Raw genomic sequence first — 18,691 nt, 5'->3', positions numbered from 1 at the left:
GGCAGGTGGATCTCTGTGAGTTCGAGGCCAGCCTGGTCTCCAGAGCGAGTGCCAGGATAGGCTCCAAAGCTACACAGAGAAACCCTGTCTTGAAAAACCAACCAACCAACCAACCAAACAAACAAACAAACGAACAAACAAACAAATAAACAAACCCTGCCAGTTTTCCTGCAACTGGACCATATTTATACATGTGACCAGGATCCAGCCTGTCTGACAGTGTAGTGTTAGAGACAGCTAGGGCTGTCCCCAGTGCTCAGGGCAGGTGTCCTGAAGCATGCTCCTTCTCCAGCACCATCTGTAACTAAAGAGAAGGGTTCCATGGCAGGCAGTAGCTAATCTACTGGGGACTTTTGGCCATTGCTAAAGCCCAAGTGACACAGACTATCCCTGGCCCTGTTCCCCAGCCTTTGCCATTGAGTGAACTGAGGAGAAACTAGGGCTTGTCTCAGCAAAGGCTGGCAATGCCCTCAGTGGAGACAGCTGCACCCAGCTTAACCCACGCTACAGTTTTTGCTCACTCTGAGGAGTTCTGCTTTTCTGTTAAAAGAGAAACCAGACTCATAAGAATGGCCAGAAAAGGGGATATGTTCAAAGTAAACTCCTGCCCACACTGGGAAGGAGTGTGAGCTCATAGGGCTGTAAGCCTTTGTTCTACCACTCAGGAACCCTACAGCCTGTACTACTCATGACTTCCATGAGTCAGTCAGCTCCATCATTGGTGGGAAAGCAGGGAGCTCAAGAGAGTTTCTTTGCAGGGCTGGTGACCTGTAGCTTATTGCTCAGTGACATATTACAAGGCAATCTGTATAGGCAATGGTGAGCTGAGCTTGCACCAATTGGCAGTGCATGCACCCGTCCCTGCATGCACTTGTGCCTGCCTCAGCTGACACCAGGTCCCAACACAGTTGCCCACAGAAAGAAGTAGGCTCTAGTGCCCAAGGTCAGGAGGAAACATGCCATTTGTGGCCAGAGCACCATGCTTCTCAAGAGAAACTTGGCAGGTGGCAGTCTCTGACTCTGAACTATGTTTGCAGGGCTAGCTGTCAAAGTGTGGCTGGCTTGTGGCATCTTCCTTTTACTGGGGATGAGCTGCAGCACTGTTTTGCTATCCCCTTTGCAGCTCCCTCCGTTCTTCAAGAAAGCCTTCTTTAGATCAATTCACTTCATGGAGCATTATTATGTCTTACTGTGAGTGGAATCCTAGCCTTTTGCCAAAAAGAACACATTCAGTGACATAAATGGACCACTGTGATATTCTGGGTCTGAGGGCTATGAGAGGTCTGTGATGCTAAAGGTGTCTGCTCCTCCACAGCACCAGTCTACTCAGGACTGTTCAGTGCTGTCCTGCCTGCAATGCCACAGGCTCAGCCTCCTCTGCCCTTGTGGGTAAGAAGCAGGGGTCTGTGGGACCTCAAGGGCTGTGGTTGGGTGTGGGAGGTCTGTATTGTCCAAGTCGCCTAGGAGGTGGGAATGGGGCTCAGAAGTTCTCAAAGTGGCTGTGTGTAAGAAACTGCTGTGGACCAGACTTGCTATGCCTGTGCTTGTGGAGCTGGCCCACATGGCTGGGTGCCCTGTATCCTGTAGATACAGGTAGACCTGGCTGCCACAGGCCAACTTTGGTCCCTGGGTACGTGGGAAATTGTGACCCTGTGTTCCCAGGGCAACATCTAGTCCCTGCTTTTTTAGTGACCCCCAGAAAAGCAACTTTTCCTATGCTGCCTGCCTGCCCGGAGGCCAGCTCAGTTATCTACAGAGCTAAGGTATTGTCGCTGGGACAACTGCCCTTGAGACAGTTTAGTGGTGGTACCTCTGGATTGCCAGTTCCAACCTGGGTGGCCATCTGGGGCCTTAGAGAAGGAGTAGGACTAGGCAGGGGCATGAACAGCAGGCCAGGGAGCAAGCCCAAAGACTGAGCAGGACATAATGGTCTTGCCAGCCAAGCAGGTGCTTCAGCTAGCCCTTGTGCCACTGATCCACAGGTATCTGTTCTGTGATATGGGGCAATGCCCGGGCATAGAAGATGCTCAGGAAACAGCAGATGAATGAGAAAGCTGAAGCCATGTTCTTTATCCTTGGACAGGAACCCTCTCCATCCTGAGCTGCATTCACACCTTGTGGGGGCAAGTGCTAGGGGACAGGGCTGGGATGAGACCAGTGCTGTGTCATGAGACTGCTGTGAGGCCTAAAGGACTTGACAATACCACAGGCACTGTGATGGAGCCTAAGAGCTCTCCAATCTGTTCACCATCTCTCTTTACCCCCTTCCACTCTGGATCACTCCATCCTCCTGAGTCTGAACATCCAAATCACCTCTCAACCTCCAGGGGCTACTGTCCTTCAGAGTTAGGCATCTACATAGCAGCTAGAACAGAGGCTCCTTGCTCACCACTGGGATCCAGACTCTGGCCCAGGATCCATTCACTGTGCAGCTTCATATGGGATGTTAGATCCTCTGCTTCAGTCTCCTCATCTGAGAAATGGATGGCTAGAGCACTTACTGTACAGGGTTGTGATGAAGCTGTGAGTTAACATGACAGTGTTTAGGACAGTGTCACATAAAAAGAACTCATGATTCTACCAGAGCCACCACACAGTACCCACTCTGCACTTGCCACCTGTCCCTGCTGGGTGCTAACAGGGGCTCAGATCCGGGGCCATGCATGGGGAAGAGCGTGTCACATTTCCAAGAAGGACAGAGTCATGCCTGATAAGGACATAAAGCAGAAAGTTTCTGACAGCACCAGAGTCATAATGGAAGAGGGAAAGAGGCAGAACAGTGAGCTGGGGGTACTCCTGGGCTTGGTGGCCTGGGAGGACAGCAGACGGAGGGAGGAATGCAAGAAGGAGCTTCACTGAGGACCTGGGACACACGGGGCAGCAGTGCCTGTGTGAACCCTACTGGGCGCCTCAGGGGAGCTGCTGTGGGCCTCCAAAGCAGACTCCTCTGCACTTCCTTTCGTGGCCATGCACTGGATCCCATCTTGTTCTAGGACAAGGGTGTGGGAGGGAAGAGAGCTGGGTGAGGAGGGGCAAGGGCAAGAGTTGAACACTGGGATTTATGAGCTGCCTTTGGCGGCATGGGGGAGGGGCTCCTTTTGCCAAAACAATATTTAATTTTTTTAAGGCAGCTACAAAGCCAGGATTAAGCCTAGGCCCTAAAACGAGCTCATAAAATTGAAAAATATTTATCTGGAAGGGTGGCAGGTCCAGTAAAAGTTTTATGAGTGTCTCACAACTGCCCCGTCAGGAAGCTGGCCTCTCCCTCACCTCCCTCTTGTCAGAGGACGGCACACACAGGTGGGACACGGAAGGAGACATGGCTAAAGAAGCCCAGTGCCTGGAGCTCTCTGCTCTCTGCCCCCCCCCCCCACCTGCTTCTGGGCCCAGCTTTGCCAAGGAGCCTAAGAGTCTGAGGGCAGCCATAGATGATTCTCTCAGGGTCTTTGAGGGCTTCAGGCAGGTAGAGACCACAGGCTTTATTGCTCAGAGCAATAGGAGGTGGCTGATTTGACTCCAGTTTTAAAGAGACCCACAGCCCAGGCCTTTACTGGAAGCCACAGAGAATACCTTCACATAGACAAATGTGTTGAGCTCTCTCCTGGCTTCCAGGCCTATTACCTGGCTCACTCCCCTGCCCCTTCCACAACACCACTCACTGCTTCTCACTCTTTCCAACCATACCCCTCTTCTTCCTACTTCCCCCCTACCTTGGGTCTCATCTGGGGGCCTCTGAGCGCAGGGCTTACTTCTTGAACCAGGACCTCCCTGCCTTGGAAGAATTCATGCCACCCAATTCCATCCTTCACCTCTACAACCATCACTTCTCTCTTCCCATGAACTAGGCCAAAGCACTTTTGCTTGTGTGGCCCTTCCAGAAGACACTGACTGAGGTTTCAGCAAAGGGTTGACTCCCACAAAGGCAAGGTTGTTCGATTCTCAGTGTCAGGAAGTCAAAGCTAGCAGGAAACCAGGTAGCACACACAAGAGCCCAATTTCTAACCAAATGCCTGGCTTCCTATTACTCCTATGGCACAAGTCCACCAGAAAACCTCAGCCTGCTCTGCTTAGGGAAGGCCAACCCCAAGCTTCCAAGAACAAGGTGAACACAGCAACTCTGAAAACCGCCTTCTGTATCTATGGAAATGGCAAGAAACAGCCAGAGAGCACAGAGCTGGGGATGCTAGGTATGCAAACTGGCTGATGTGCAGGCACCTGTAGTCTGTGGTACTGGGGACAGCTCTGCTGTCAGCACCTACCTAGAGCTGCTCACATGTTGTCTCTGTGAAGTGGAAATGTGGAATGCCCTGGTAACCTCACACAGGTGACCGGTATACAAACTGAGTTATTCAGATCTGAGGCATTATGGTTAGACAGGGTCAGTTGCAATGGTTGCAGAAGCAACCTGCAGCTATGTCCATAAAACTCAAAACAACATAGACAAAACCCAGAAGGGGCTAAACTCAGAAATTCTTTGAGTGCCTATGTGCTGCTCAGAAAGTTTCAAATTTTAGGACATTTTCAATTCTGGATTATGGATGCTCAGCCAGTGATGTCTCTAAATATTATAAAATCTGAAATATGGTTGATTTAGCACTTTTGGTCTTAAGTATTTGGACAAGGGATGCTTAGCTTGTACATCAACAGAGAGAGAGAGAGAGAGAGAGAGAGAGAGAGAGAGAGAGAGAGAGAGAGAGCAATCAAACAGGAAAGCATAAAACCCAGTGGGCACAAGGCCACCTGAAGGGAGTGACTGTCACCTCAGGGAGGGCTGAACTTCATCTTTATCTACACCTCTTAAAACAACAAACAAAACAATACAACCTCCCAAAACAAGCCAAACCAAAACAACCCCGCACCTCAACCAAAATCTCCCTATGTAGCTCTGGTTGGCCTGGGACTCTTGGCTCTGCCCCCTGAATGATAGGATTATAGGCAGGGGCCACCACATCTACCTCTCTCTCTTAAAAGCAAACAGGAGGCTGTGGGAGAGATCCAAAATTCCATCTTTCTGATTTGCTGGCAACAGAACCATTTAACTCTGTACTTTTTGTCATGTTTTCCAGTTAAGAATAAGTTAAATTGCCAGGTGTTGGTGGTGCATGCCTTTAATCCCAGCACTCAGGAGGCAGAGGCAGGTGGATCTGTGTGAGTTCGAGACCAGGCTGGTCTACAAGAGCTAGTTCCAGGACAGGCTCCAAAACCATTGAGAAACCCTGTCTTGGGGGAAAAAAAAAAGAATAAGTTAAATTATTATTATAATATTATTTTAGGAAATCAAATAGTGATGAAAAGGAGACAAGCATGTAGGAGACAGAAGAGACCAACTGCTCCTGGGCTGTCCCTGCCCAGACGGGAGGTGGGGATGCTGGTCCAGCAACAGGTACCTGGTACCTAAAGCACCAGTATCCAGCCAGGCTTTGCTTATGTTCTAACTGCAGAAGTAGTCACCTTGCTCTGCTTCCTACACCACATAAACTGGCCTGAGGATACCAATTTGTTGACCAACCCAGAGTAACCAAGTACCTGTCATGCACCAATCCTGAGGTGGGCCTGAGATGGGACTGTGTAGGGGAGACAGCCCATAGGAGAAATTGTAGGAATTTAGACACAGGAGGGCTTGGCAGTGTGCTGTCATGGGGAACTTCGGGGGAGAGTAGTAGGTTAGTGTCACCCTGGGCTAGGGAGGGGCTCCTGAGGGAAGCTCTGTAGCATGCCTAGTGACTTCCTGAATCCAAGTTTTCCTTGGTTTGTTCAACTTCTACTGAACAGGCCTTGTATTCTAGGCCTCCAACTGTTTTCAGGAAAGAACCCTCAAATTGCCTCTTCCTGGGGCCCCAGAGCCATAATAGCCACCCCAAGAAGCCCCAGCACTGCCCATGTGGATGATGGGACCCTGTGGAGAGGCTAGCCAGCAGCTGGTTTCTGTCCACTGTGCTGGTTTATGTTAATTGCAGATATTTTCATCGTATTGTGTTACTCCATCCATCTTTGTGAACAGGCCGTCTTGTAAAATTCTTTTAATTATGTTATTTTTTCTTGCCTATCTTCATCATCTACAATTATTTATAATATCATTGTCCTTGTTTCAAATGCTGGGAATAAACATTGTTGTAACAGTTCTTCGATGGGGTTCATATAATTTTTACAATTGCTTTGAAATGCATCAATGGCCAAAGCTGGAGGAGGCTATTCATTTAGGGGGAGAAGACACCCTAAAGTGCTCCCTGCTCTGGATGCCAGGTTGTCCTCATCCAGGGCAGCCCTAGGCTGGGGTGGCAGCAGCTTACAGGGGCTGGGTCAGGTTTCAGAGTTGCTGTCCCCATAGATGTCAGGGCAAGATCCAGAAAGGGCACTGTCGGGTAAGATGCCGGGAGAAAGATGGATGGTTTGTTTTCATTTTTATAGGAGTTTCTGAAACCTCAACTTTCACCCCTCACCCCTGCTCAGCTCTCTTCTCCCAGAGAGCTATTTTCCTGTCTCCCTGTGGGAGTTGGCAGTTAGCTGTGGGGCGGAACCTAGTGGAATGAATGACTGCTCAGAAGGGTTGCCTCATCTTGGGTATCATGGGTGAGACCTAGCTGTCTCTCCCCAGGTTGGCTGGGGGCCCCTTGTAAGGATGACTAGAGACAGCCAGCACTTTGGATGAAGTGGCACCTGGGTCTCACCCCCATATGTTCTTATGTTCTCACCAGAAGCTTTCAGATCTCTATAGGTAGCCATACCCCTCCACCATCAGCAGCTCCCCGTCCTAGGATACTGACTTCCTCTGCCAAGTATCCTCAGAGAAGGAGAGCTCCCAGAAACATGCTCTGGCCAGGGCAGCAAGGGATGCAATGGGCAGCAGCCCAGCAGGGTGCCTAGGGCTCATAGGCTATCTAGACTAGGACAGGATACCTTCTTCAGGCTCTGAAAAGCCTTCTTGCCAGTGCTCTGAGCCACAACTTCTTCTGAAGGGTCTCAGCTCAAGCAAGTGTAGATCGACAGAACTGCCACCACAGGCCCTGGGTTCAGGGCATAGTACAAGGCCTTTGGATCAGAGGTGCAGATGCTGAGGAGGACCAAGGGCTATCTGGCAGCAGCACCCCACATGGGGTACTGGGTTGATGTGCTTATGCTACATGGTCTATGGTTAGAATCAGCAGACCAGCCCCAGAAGTGGAGACTGTGCAGTTGGCTTGGTCCAGGCTGGGAGCTACAGCCTTTGTAGTGTGTGTGTGTGTGTGTGTGTGTGTGTGTGTGTGTGTATGTGTATGTTTGTGCACACACACGAGAATAGATTGGGGGTGGGAAGTAATAGTGACTTCAGTAGTCATCAAAGAAATATAAATGAGCCCTAAGTGGAGAGGATGGACTACAGAGAATACCTGGAATAGAAAAGCTGAAATCCAGTAGTGTTGAGTGAGGTGACTCAATGTCTAAATATCTGGTGTTTTCTTTGTGGAAAATTAGAACAGTTTAACTTCTGAGAACCAATCCTAAGACAACACTGTTCATATTACAGTAAACTTATGAAGATGCTCCAGCAATGCTCTTCATAACACAGGAGCTGGAAACACTGAACATTTATGGAGCCCTGGGTTTCTGTGTCCAGACTCAGTTTAGGTGGTTGGCTACCTTGCACTCCACCAAGGACAGCTGCAATGAAAACTCACAGCACCCAACACTGTGTGGAGAGCTTAGGTGCTCAATACAAGGTGTGGGCTAGCATTGGAACCATGTGGACCAGCCTCTCCTGAAAGGTGAGATGATAAATAAAGGAAACACTAAGCAAGGAGAATGAGGACAGAGCTGTCTCCTACTGCCCTGAGCTGGCTCACAGCTGAGACAGACAGAGCTATTACTTTTAGGTTGCAGGTATAAAAATTGTTTTGTTTCCCATTTTCCCATTTGGAGACAGACACACAGGTCAAGCCCCTATCCTGTGTGAGAAGTCACGTCCCCGAATGGGATGGGAAGAGGCTAGCCAGAAACCTCTTACCTAGGACAGAGGCTGATTAGCTCACTGGTGAGGGCCTTGGGTGTGGAACAGTCAATCCACCCTGAGCTCTCACAGAAACTCTTTCCTGCTTCCCAGACACCAGACCCAGGCCCAGATTGGCCTCTGGCAAATTCTGCTAGGCCAGATAAAAAGGTACCAGAGCTGCTGAGAATGACTGATATCACACCTTCCATGGGGACCAGCCATTGGAATTTGGAAGTGGCTATTTGACAAGTGAAGGAACTGGTCTTCCAATCCCACCTATGTAATCTGATGACATGGCACTTACTTTGGGATAGTACATCCTGTGGACATTGCAGTCCGAATAGCCTGCAAACAAGGTGGGGCGGGGTGTGTGTGTGTGTGTGTGTGTGTGTGTGTGTGTGTGTTCTGCCCTTGTTCCTGACCATGTACCCTCCTCATCACACCTGTGATAGTGAAAAGTGCCAGAGGGCTGGTGAGATATCCAAGCTGCTAAAGCACTTGCTGCATGCAGAACCATGAGAACCTGAGTTCAATCCCCAGAACATACATAAAAAACACCCAGTGTGGTGGTGTGTGCTTGCAATCCCAGCACTGGAAAGGTGAAAGAGCTTGGAGCATGCTGGCCTTGTGAGCTCCAGGTGAGAGACCCAGTCTTAAAAACAAAAACCAACCAAACAACCACCCTAAAACCAAGGCAGACAGTTCTTAAAGAATAATAATTGAGGTTGACTTCTGGTCCCCGGGAGTGTGTGAGCACACATACTCGTGCACACACGTGTGCACACACTGTGGAAGGAAATATAACAAAACGCTCTCTTTATGTTTCTCCAGCTTTTCAGGATAACATAATCTGTGAATCCAGTGATATCCGGTTTAAGACCAGGATGCCTGGATCCTTCTGGTTCCCTACATAGATCTTACACAGAGAAATGGGACAGAGTGCGTGGATCCTGAATGGCGAGGCCTGGGACTAGAGCAGCAGCCTCTGCTGCAGGAAGTTGTGCCATGGAGGGAGGAGCTCTTCGCCATAGTCATGCAGCTGTCTCTCCTGACCCCTAAATGAACACCAACTCACAGCACAGCCCCCTCATCCTAGACCCACTGGAGCCAGGGGACCTTATTCATTGTTGGGCAGTGGTAGCTAAATTTCAGTTCACAGTGAGTCCTCTTCAGGCCACAGATGCTCCCAGGTACACCCATAGTAGGCCTCAAATTCAGCCAGAGGATGGTGGCAAGAATATGGTGAATCTGGAGTCTACAGGGCAAGCACTGGGTCCCTACACACCCCAGCCGCTTGGTTCCCAGACTAAGCCTCAGATCCCACTGCAGCCCCAGTTCTCAGCATCTCGATGGGCTCTGCTGGGTCCAACAAAGTCCCTACCTTTCTCAGTCATGTAACCTGGTAATGCACTTGACCTGGCAAGTTCATCTTGTCACCTGTAGACTCTGAGAGCTGTGGATGGAAGGCTCACTTGGCCTGGGGCCTCCTGAGGTTGTGACTGTTTTACCTCTTGGCATTCTGAGGCACCCCAACAGGAAGAAGCCCAAGAAATGATGAAGATGGCATTTATAGGTGTAGTTGCTACTGCCAACATGTGTTATGTCGACTGTTTGGCACTGTCCTATAGACACCAAATTGAGAACTCTGCTTTAGCAGGGAGGGCGCAGGACCTGTCCAGCCTTCAAGACGGGTACACTTTCTTATCATCAGATCTGAAGTGAGTGACAGCTTCTCTGAGAGCCCACCACAGAGGGCTGTTACAAGATGGAAGACTGATTTCTGTTACACACCTTAGGCAGAAGCTGGTGTTCAGCACCAGCCATGGTTGACACAGAGTATAATATTCTGTCCCTCTCCATCCAGACCTCTTCTGTGCTCCTGGTGTGTGACTGACAGGGGTTGTCTTTGGCTAGCAATGCCTCTGGTCAATAATTGAACCACCGAGGCTCTCTATGAATGAATCAAGTGTCTGTGTTAATGTGTCAAGTACAGAGCTCTGCATAGGGAAACCCATCTTTGAATGTACCCAAGACACAGTGGCCCAGTATGGTGCAGTCTGTGGCAGGGTACTGGCACCCGGGAGAAGAGACTGGGGGTACTAGAAAGCACCCTCAGTGCACAGGGCATCCCCATGACAGAAGGATCTAGACCCAAAGTCAAGATGGCCAGTTTTTGCCAAGACTAGATGCCAAGTACAAGTTTCTTCTTTTCACCATCCAAAGACAAGCCTCTGGGCTGAGACAGAGAGTGAGCAGCAAGGAGTATCCTGGGGTCCCTGCCACTATTTGACTTCCTATAAGACCTTGATGGGGGACAGAAGTACCATTGCTTAAAAACTGTTCCCAAACTAGCATTCTGGAACACCAAAGTAAATGGCTACAATACAGAAAGCACTTAGAACAATGTCCCACACAGCACAATGTTCAATGACTATTACACTCTGTTATTATTCAACATTCTCAAATTATGTTGCACTCTGTCCAGTCTCTGTGACTTAGCACTCTCTGTTCCTTCTATCCCGGATGATTTTCTTCCTTCTGTTGCCTGGGGAACTTCCTCATCACCTCCTATTCTCCTTTGGAAGGGGAGGGTCATGTGCTCTCTCTCCCATGACCCCTTCCCTTAGGGCTTACCTAAGAAGCTAGCTCTGAAGTCTTCTGTACCAGACTTCTCATGGAAAGGAGGTAAAACCAGTGTACTGGGTTCAGGTGTCACCAAGACACAGGCCACAGCTGGAAAACAGGAGGGGATGTGTGCAGAAGGTTTGGAGGGAGCGGCGGTTCCTCCCTCTTTATCTCCATGAGCACATGGAGGGCAGGACATCTCCAGTCAGTCTCTGCCTTGTGCTGCTGGCTCAGGTCTTGGCCCTGACTTCCAAAGGCATCACAGATGCTCATCTACACACATTCCTGTGGCCCACTGATGAGCAGTGATCACCTTGCACATAGGTGAGACTGGATCCCAGGCTCTGACTCTACCTGCTTAACCATCCTCTTCATCACCAGTCATCATGGGCACTGATGCCATGACAGGACACATTATTTGCTGGTGCCCACTGGCCTGTGTGTGTGTTCTAAGTACAGTCTTGGGAGCCATGTCACCTTCTTGGGAAACCTTTCCAACCCTAGATTCAGTCAAGGGCTTTGCTGTGAGATGTTGTAACATTATATACCTTCCTGCCCAGCATTAATGTGACTAGTGGCAATGCAAACATGGGAACACCTATACATGGTCCGTCTTCACACCTGCTGCAGGCTGATCAAGTGTCCCTACACTCACACTCACACAAACGCACAGACCCCCAGCTCCCTCAGCTTGAGACTGCTTGCTGTTGGAGATAGCCTTTAAAGAGATCAAGTTACAATGAGATTGCTAATGTTAGTTTTAATAAAATATGACTGGTGTCTACACAAGATTAAGACAGATAAACAGAGATGGCTACATGAAGACATAAAAGACATTTGTAAACCATGGAGAGACTAGCCTTGCCCACTCTCTGATCTTGGATTCCCAGCTCCAGATTTTCAGAGCTGTGAATCGTTCAACCAGTGATGTTGGGAACTGTTGTGGTGCCTGACGTCACGTTTACTACTCACTGGAAGCTCCACAAACACAGTCACCCCGATTGTGTTCGCTTTGGTAGTCCCAGAGCCGAGCAAGGGATGACACAATGGGGACTCTGCAGAGTAGATGGAGAGTACTGCAGAGTAGTTGGAGAACTGGCTGTGAAGTCTTTGAGTGCAGGCCTTGTGTTTTAGTTGAGCTGTGCGCTCAGCTGGTATGAAGCTGGCTATATAAGACAGTAGTCCTTGTCTCTGCTGGGCCTATCTCCTACTTCCTAGCGCCAAACAGAGAGGCACAGAGAGACAGTGCCTCTGGTGACTACTGCCTTCCTTTGTGAGAGGGCAATGTTATCTGTGGCCCTCTGGGCTCCCTAGCCTTACCTGAGGTATGGCCAAGGAGCCCTACTTCCTGGCTTGAATCAGGGTTGTTCTAGCCAAGAAATTACAAACCAAGCTGATGCCTTGCTCATCTCATCTAAACCCTCCTTCACGTCTAGCCTCCTTTTCCAACCAGGGTCCTAGAGCCACAGAGAACTACATGAGTCTGTGTGCTATCAGAGATGGGTTCCTGTAAATTTGTGGAGGTAGAAGATTGAGCATCATAATGCATTATTACAAACAGACACTCAGTGCCTCCTGTACCATAAGGAACTGTGCATAAGCCCTGCCTGTAACCTGTGCACTACCTGTTCAACCTCCCAGTATACTCTGGCCAGTGACCTTCCGCACATCAACTCCGACACACAGCCCTGAAGCACCCAGTACGTGACACCTCCCCAGACCTCTCACACTTAGGACCCCTAGACCTGCAGTCCTCAAACACTCCCACACCCAGCTAAGTTCCAGCTCAAGCCCTCATGCACCTTACATGCCCCAGCTCAGGACTGTGTACTTGCCTGGCACTGTCTTCTTCCACAACAACCTCCATACCTCTAGTACTAAGTGTTGACTTGATAACACAGTTGGCTTCAATAAAATGCAGATTGTTTAAATACACACATGACCTAAGGAATGACTATATGAAAGAAACACAGAGGCTCCACTTCCAGAAGTAAGTGTACACCCTGACCCAGCCATGAACACGGCCCTGAGCCTGATGGTCTCTACAATTTGTTTGAACCTACTGGGCACCATGGCGCTGTGCCAGCCCTGGCAGGCAGGCTTTCCCTTCCCCTTCTCCTCTGAGCTTTCTGTAAGATCAATGCCGACATCATGAGGAAGCTGAGGTGTGTCCAAAATAGTAAATAGTGGGATAAAATTCAACCCTAACCTCGCGCCTGTCCAGACCCTCTCAGGACTCATGCTGGCTTCCTAGCCAGAGGCTAAGGCTAGCAATGCTGTCCTGACTGTGCTCAGGCCTGCCATCTCTCACACTCTGCACAGATGCAACTGCACTCACCAGGGATGTGGATTTTGAACTTGCCACTCTGGCCGAAGGCACTGTCGATGATGCCCTGCTCCCCTGTAGACAGCTGCACCTTAAGCCCCACAAAGAGCTGGATGTTGGTCTCCTTTTTGAACAGGGAGCGTCCAATCACGCTGTAGTCATCCATTACCTGTCCCCACATAGGAGAAGAGGTATTAGTAGTGCATGCTGAGAACTGACTCTGGGGTGGTGAATTGCTGGACCCACCTTACATATAATGATGTATACAGAGTAGGGATAAGGTCTGAGCTAGCTGCTACTAAATAATCACCATATTCCCTTAATACAGGCACTAAGAAGGCTCAACAGGCAACTTCAGGAATCCCATGCTAAAGCCAAGATACAAGTTCAGAGAGCTCAAGGGACAGAGGTGGCCTTGGGTCATATTCCCTGCCTCTGCTTCAGGGGCTCCTGTGGCTCTGTGGAGCAGCAGTCCTGGCTCTGGCTTCCCCACCTAGGAGAGTCTAAGGAGCAGCCCTGACTTTCCATCCTGCCTTACCCACATGCCTTGGTTGAAGCCTTTCTTTGCTCACTGTGTTGTACCCACTACCCATTCTCAGCCACCCACCTCCCCTCTGTGATGCCCCGTTAGTCTAGTTCCAGGCAAGATTCCTTATGGTCCCTGGCCCCGGCTGCCTTGCCAGGCCCATTCCTTCAAGGCTCACATCCCTGCCGGGGACGTTGGCTGTCTCCTTGTCTCTTTGTGGGTACTCAGGTTGAGAAAAGGCACATGTGAATGAAGTTGTTGGCTGGGGAGTATCCTGAACGGATCCTTCTGAGCTGTCTTCTTCCATGTATGTTCCTGCCCCCAGCCTGGCTGTGTCTGTACCTAGCCTGCCAGCGTCTTTTCAATAAGAGCTTTATTTATCATGGCTGGGAGTGAGACCCCTCCTCTGCCTGGCTGGTTCTTGTCCTCACCAACCCCCTCTGCAGATGCTGTTCTTAGCCACTAAGTCAGACCCTATTATAAGACCCTATTATATTCTGGCAACTGCTATGGAAAATGCATCCACAGACCTCTCAGCCACGCATGCTGCTTCTAGGAAAATGCCATTTAGATATACCTGTCCATGTGGGAACTGACAGCACACAGGCTACCCACTATCAGTGTCTTGAATCAATCCAAAGTTCCAGCCTGCATGCAGAAAAATGGTGCATGGCTCCCCCTGGCTACACTGTGACCACAAAGAGGAAAAAGTATGAAGGACACAGGGCACTGGGTGGGCACTAGCAAAGCTGTGTGCAATAGAGGTATATGGAATCAGAAGAAGCTGCTGCCTCAGGGGAAGGGTGTGGAGTGCCTGGAGAATTTTTCACTATGTATCTGTCCTACATTCTAACCTTTGAAATGAATGAATGATGTGTTCAAAATTAAAATTAAAAATTAAGCCAGGCAGTGGTGCCACATGCCTTTAATCCCACCATTTGGTAGTTTGAGGCCAGCCTGGTCTACAGGGCAAGTTCCAGGTCAGCCAGGGCTATCCAAGGAAACCCTGTCTTGAACCCCGTCCCCGCAACGGGAAAAAAAAAAAAAAAAAAAAAAAAAAACCAAAAAACAAATGGAAACCAAAACAAAAAAATCAAAATAAACAGGGAAGAATTTGTCTTTCACTCTAACCAGGCAAACCTATTCTTTCTTGATAGATACAGTAGAGGACAGTTTCTTCCAGCTACTTCTAGTGGCTATCCCCTTCTGAGGTACATGCTATTGGGCTGTCTCGGTGCTACTAAGGATGCCTGGGTCTGGCCATGCACCCTAGATGGATTGTTTTGAAAAGTAGAAACTGTCTCATTTACCCTAAAAACCTTTTGGAAAAACATATCCCATTCTCCTTGATTCATAGCAGTAGATAAAAGGCACCACATTCCTTCTCTCCTGGTGATTGATGAATTGGATACAAACAATGATAAGAATTACAATCTCCACTTGTGCAGCCCTCTGTAACTCACAAGCCTCTTTCCCATATAGCAACTCCTCCTTTCCCTTCGAGATGGCTCCAGCACGCTCCCCCAGATAGCTCCTGCTCTTGGAGGGTACGTCTGTCTACTGGGCCCTCTGAGCCAGCAGTGCCAGCCTTCTGCCCACTGGCATCCAGGAAGTTCCTCTGATGAGGCTTTATGAAAGCTATGCCTTGCTACCCAGCCTGGACATCTCTAATTACAAATGGCACAAGATGGGAGCTTGCTGTTTCACAGAAACCCATCCCCACAACCACAAAATGGTCACTGAAGAGCTGGGCTCGCTGCCCAAGAGGGCAGGATCTGTTACTGTTCACCCCTGCAGCCTAGACTGGCGTGGCTTGGATACTTAGCTTAACTGGCCTAATGACTCTAGTTTGAGCAGTCCATGTCCTTATGACTGAAAGTGTTCAAGTCATGATCAGTCCTTGTTGCTATGGGCTGTCTATCATGTCACCTCTGGGCCTCCCTCTTCTTCATTGCCTTCAGGGACTTCATCCTACCTAACGGAGTCAGATTTGAGGAGCAGCACACAGGGATCTGGCCCAGGCCTGCCAGGCCCTTTGCAAAGTCTATGCTGAAACCCAGACCAGCAGTCAGCATGATATAGCTCCCTTCAAGAGCTCATACATAGCTTACTCTGAAAGCATCTTTAAAAAGCATCTTTAGTAAGACCCTGTCTTTACAAAAATAAAAATTCAGCTAGGTGGTGGTGGCACATGCCTTTAATCCCAGAACTTGAGAGGTAAAGTCAGGAGGTTCCCTGAGTTTGAGAGCAGCCTGGTTGACAGAGCAAATTCCAGGAGAGCCAGAGCTACACAGTGAGATCCTGGTTCGGAAAAACAAACAAACAAACAAACAAACAAACAAACAACCTCCCCCAAGCTCATTACTTCAATCAATATCAAGCTCATCCTATTCATTCGTCCCAAGTACCTATGGTGCAACATCAAGGCAGATACCTAGCTGGCATCTGTGGGTATGCATGGCCAGTCAGAATAGGCCTAGATGGGATGAACTCAGGCCTCAGTGACCCGACAGCCTCCCCAGGCCCTTCTACCATGCTTCTATCACTTTTCCTCTGTCCACTGGGGGATTCTCCCTATCAACCCAGGTTCCACTCTGCATCCTGTTTCGGGTAGCCTTCCCTACCCCATGTTGGAAGGTAGAACTTCTGGTTCTGAACTTGTCCATTTAATCCTGCAAAGGATTAAAAGTCCTTCAAGGAAAGGGATTCGTTTTTTATATCCACATCTCACAGAGCTTGGTACACATATGTTCAGAGATGATGGGGAAAACATAAGTTCCATAACACATGGAACTGAGGGAGAAAGAACGGGTGGGAAGCTGGGTGGCTCTTTGCTTCTGGGGGACAAAACTTTATCATTCATGTGATATGTCCAGGGGTGACAGGATTCTTCTATAAAAGGACCCAGTGGAAAAATGGTCATCATCCCATCCCTTCCCGCCCTAGCCCCCAGAAAGGATTTCTCTGTAATCCTGGCTGTCCTGGAATTCACTCTGTAGAACAGGCTGGCCTCAAACTCAAGGAGTTTCTCCTGCCTCTGCCTTCCAAATGCTGGGATTAAAGGCATGGTATGCACCAGCCCCTCCTCTTCCCTCCAGCTATTTATTTATTTATTTATTTTTAGTCCTCTTCAGAAGACATTAGGGCTGATTCCAGCCCAGATGCTGCTTACTCAACTCTGCAGCTCAGTGGCCAGAGCTAGCTGTCCAGTGAGACTATGGGCCTGACTTCCTGTACATAGAGCTGGGTGGTGTGCTATATAGTAGCAAAGACCTCCAGAAGGCTCCTTACCGTCAGCTATAAAATGTTATAAGTCAAATGCCACAAAGAGAGTGGTGTGTCCCTCTTTCCATAAACCAGGTCCTTGCCAAGAGGAGAGTACTTCTGTTAACATCAGGAGAATGTCAAAAAGCTTTGGAACTTTCATGCCAGAGAAGTCCCTGAAGTTAGTTTTAGTGCTACCTAAACAAGGCAGAGGGTAAAGGGCTAGGGCTCTACACTTGCTATGTTCTCATCTGGCTGACCAGTGGTAGGTGAGCCACCAGTCCTGTAGGGCAGTTGGTGTGTATGAAGCCCTATGCATGGACCTATATTATCACAATATTTTTATTTGTTTGTTTTTTGAGACAGGGTCTCTCTGTGTAGCTCTGGCTGTCCTGGAGCTCACTCTGTAGAGCTGGCTGGCCTTGAATTCAGAGATCCCCCTGCCTCTGTCTCCTGAGTGCTGGGATTAAAGGCGTGTGCCACCATGCCCAGCACCACAGTATTGTTTTAAGAATCCAGGTCAAGGTGTGGAATTAGTGAGCTTTTACTGGCTTCACCAGAGGCTACAGGGGCTCCAACTTGCTGGCTGGCTTCAGTTCTGCTATGGCAAGAGTGGTAGCCAAAAGGATTTAAAATCGAAAAGAAGTGTTTCTGTCATTCCTGCTTTCTTGTTTTATGGCCTGGCCGGAAGACGTACTAGTACCAAGTAGGTTCACCATGTCCTCCACTAACCTCCGTGTCTCTATTCCCAAGTGTAGGTTAAGCCCAGGAAGGGTGGAGATGCAGTTCAACCCCTAAGTCCCTGTGCACTCCCTGGATACTACTGGTCATGCCTGCTTATAGCTCCTACTATCACTTTACAGAACTGAGTGAGTGTGTGGTCTTTGCATTGAGTCAGCCCCACAGAGGAGACTGAGGGTGACCTAGGGTGGCACTATGACTGTGGTTACTCCTGAGGACAGTGCTGGAGGGCAGAGGAGACCATCAAGTCCATTTCACCACAGGCTGCCTGGTGGGTGCCTGTGCTCCTGCTGCTCAGAGCCCAGGCAGGGGTTGCTGTATCTACTCCTCACAAGACCTAAGGGGCAGGTGAGATGTCACGATTGTGAATGAATCCAGCATGGTTTTCTCTGGTGTCTGGGTACCCCTGGGTCAATGTTAACTGGCTGACTCAGCGGTGGAAGCCCAGCCCAGGGGTGCTAGATGCCTTAACCCTTGCTAGGCAGCTCAGGAACAACAGTCTCTGTGGTTAGGGACTCCATTTCCCATAAGTAGTCTAGAGGGAGGACACAGGGAAGGAAGGTGGAGCTGGCAACAGAGTGGGACCTGAAGCCTAGCACTCTTTCAGGCTGCCCAGTTTAGCTGCATGTGGTATGGCACTCAACCCAGAACACATCAAAGAAGTCCAGCGGCTCAACTCACAGACTTGTAGTGAGAGGAGACTACGGAGAGCAGACACCAGCGCACCACAAGGAGAGCCTTGCCAGAGCAGTTGGAGGGCTTGAATTCTGAATCAATCACCAATGTCAAACTGAAGGCAATGCCTATGGGGTTTGCTGGTGGCCTTGTTCCTGGGGACAATGCTGAATACAGGCCAGCGGTCACAATAGCTCAAGTGGGGACTTTCACTGTTTTCATGAGTAATTTGCTTCATCTACCCGCCTGTGGTTGCTAGAGGGATCAAGCTCCCTCAGCAGTTACAGCTGTGCATCCAAGTCCAGGCTCTTGCTGCCATGCCAGGAGAGTCCCCATTGTCCCCAGCTTTTGAGCAGGGACTTGGCTGCTGGTGCACATAATTATGTCATTACATGTGTCTCTCTTCCAGGGCTTAGTTCCCAGGATGAAGCTTGGGAATTGCCCAAGTTCCGAAGCTTCGACTAGTTCACCGGGCAGGAAGGGAAGTCACTGTGAAGAGAGCTGAGCCAGGCTCCCCACTACAGTGAGGAGGGAGGGCCCTGTGTTCCCACAAGGGAAATGGCTCTAG

The 18,691-nt window shown here is 49.5% G+C and overlaps 1 protein-coding gene across 3 annotated transcripts in view; it reads right to left on the bottom strand.

Annotated features, from left to right (window-relative positions):
- The window catches only part of Eefsec (eukaryotic elongation factor, selenocysteine-tRNA specific), a 203,752-nt gene that overhangs the window by 12,518 nt on the left and 172,543 nt on the right, over positions 1-18,691 (bottom strand). The window contains exons 6-7 of one of the 3 annotated variants that reach the window (XM_027428684.2): positions 12,930-13,086; positions 10,601-10,699 (exon numbers count right to left, since the gene is read on the bottom strand). The exons of 1 other annotated variant lie outside the window; for it this stretch is intronic. In XM_027428684.2, the coding sequence (XP_027284485.1) occupies positions 10,601-10,699; positions 12,930-13,086 (256 nt within the window). The remainder of the gene's footprint in view (positions 1-10,600; positions 10,700-12,929; positions 13,087-18,691) is intronic. One more of the 3 variants, XM_027428686.2, reaches the window with a different exon arrangement.

This window comes from Cricetulus griseus, chromosome 8 (assembly GCF_003668045.3).
Source record: "Cricetulus griseus strain 17A/GY chromosome 8, alternate assembly CriGri-PICRH-1.0, whole genome shotgun sequence".
In the NCBI taxonomy this organism is placed as follows: domain Eukaryota; kingdom Metazoa; phylum Chordata; class Mammalia; order Rodentia; family Cricetidae; genus Cricetulus; species Cricetulus griseus.
This window is presented reverse-complemented; position numbering and strand designations above follow the sequence as displayed.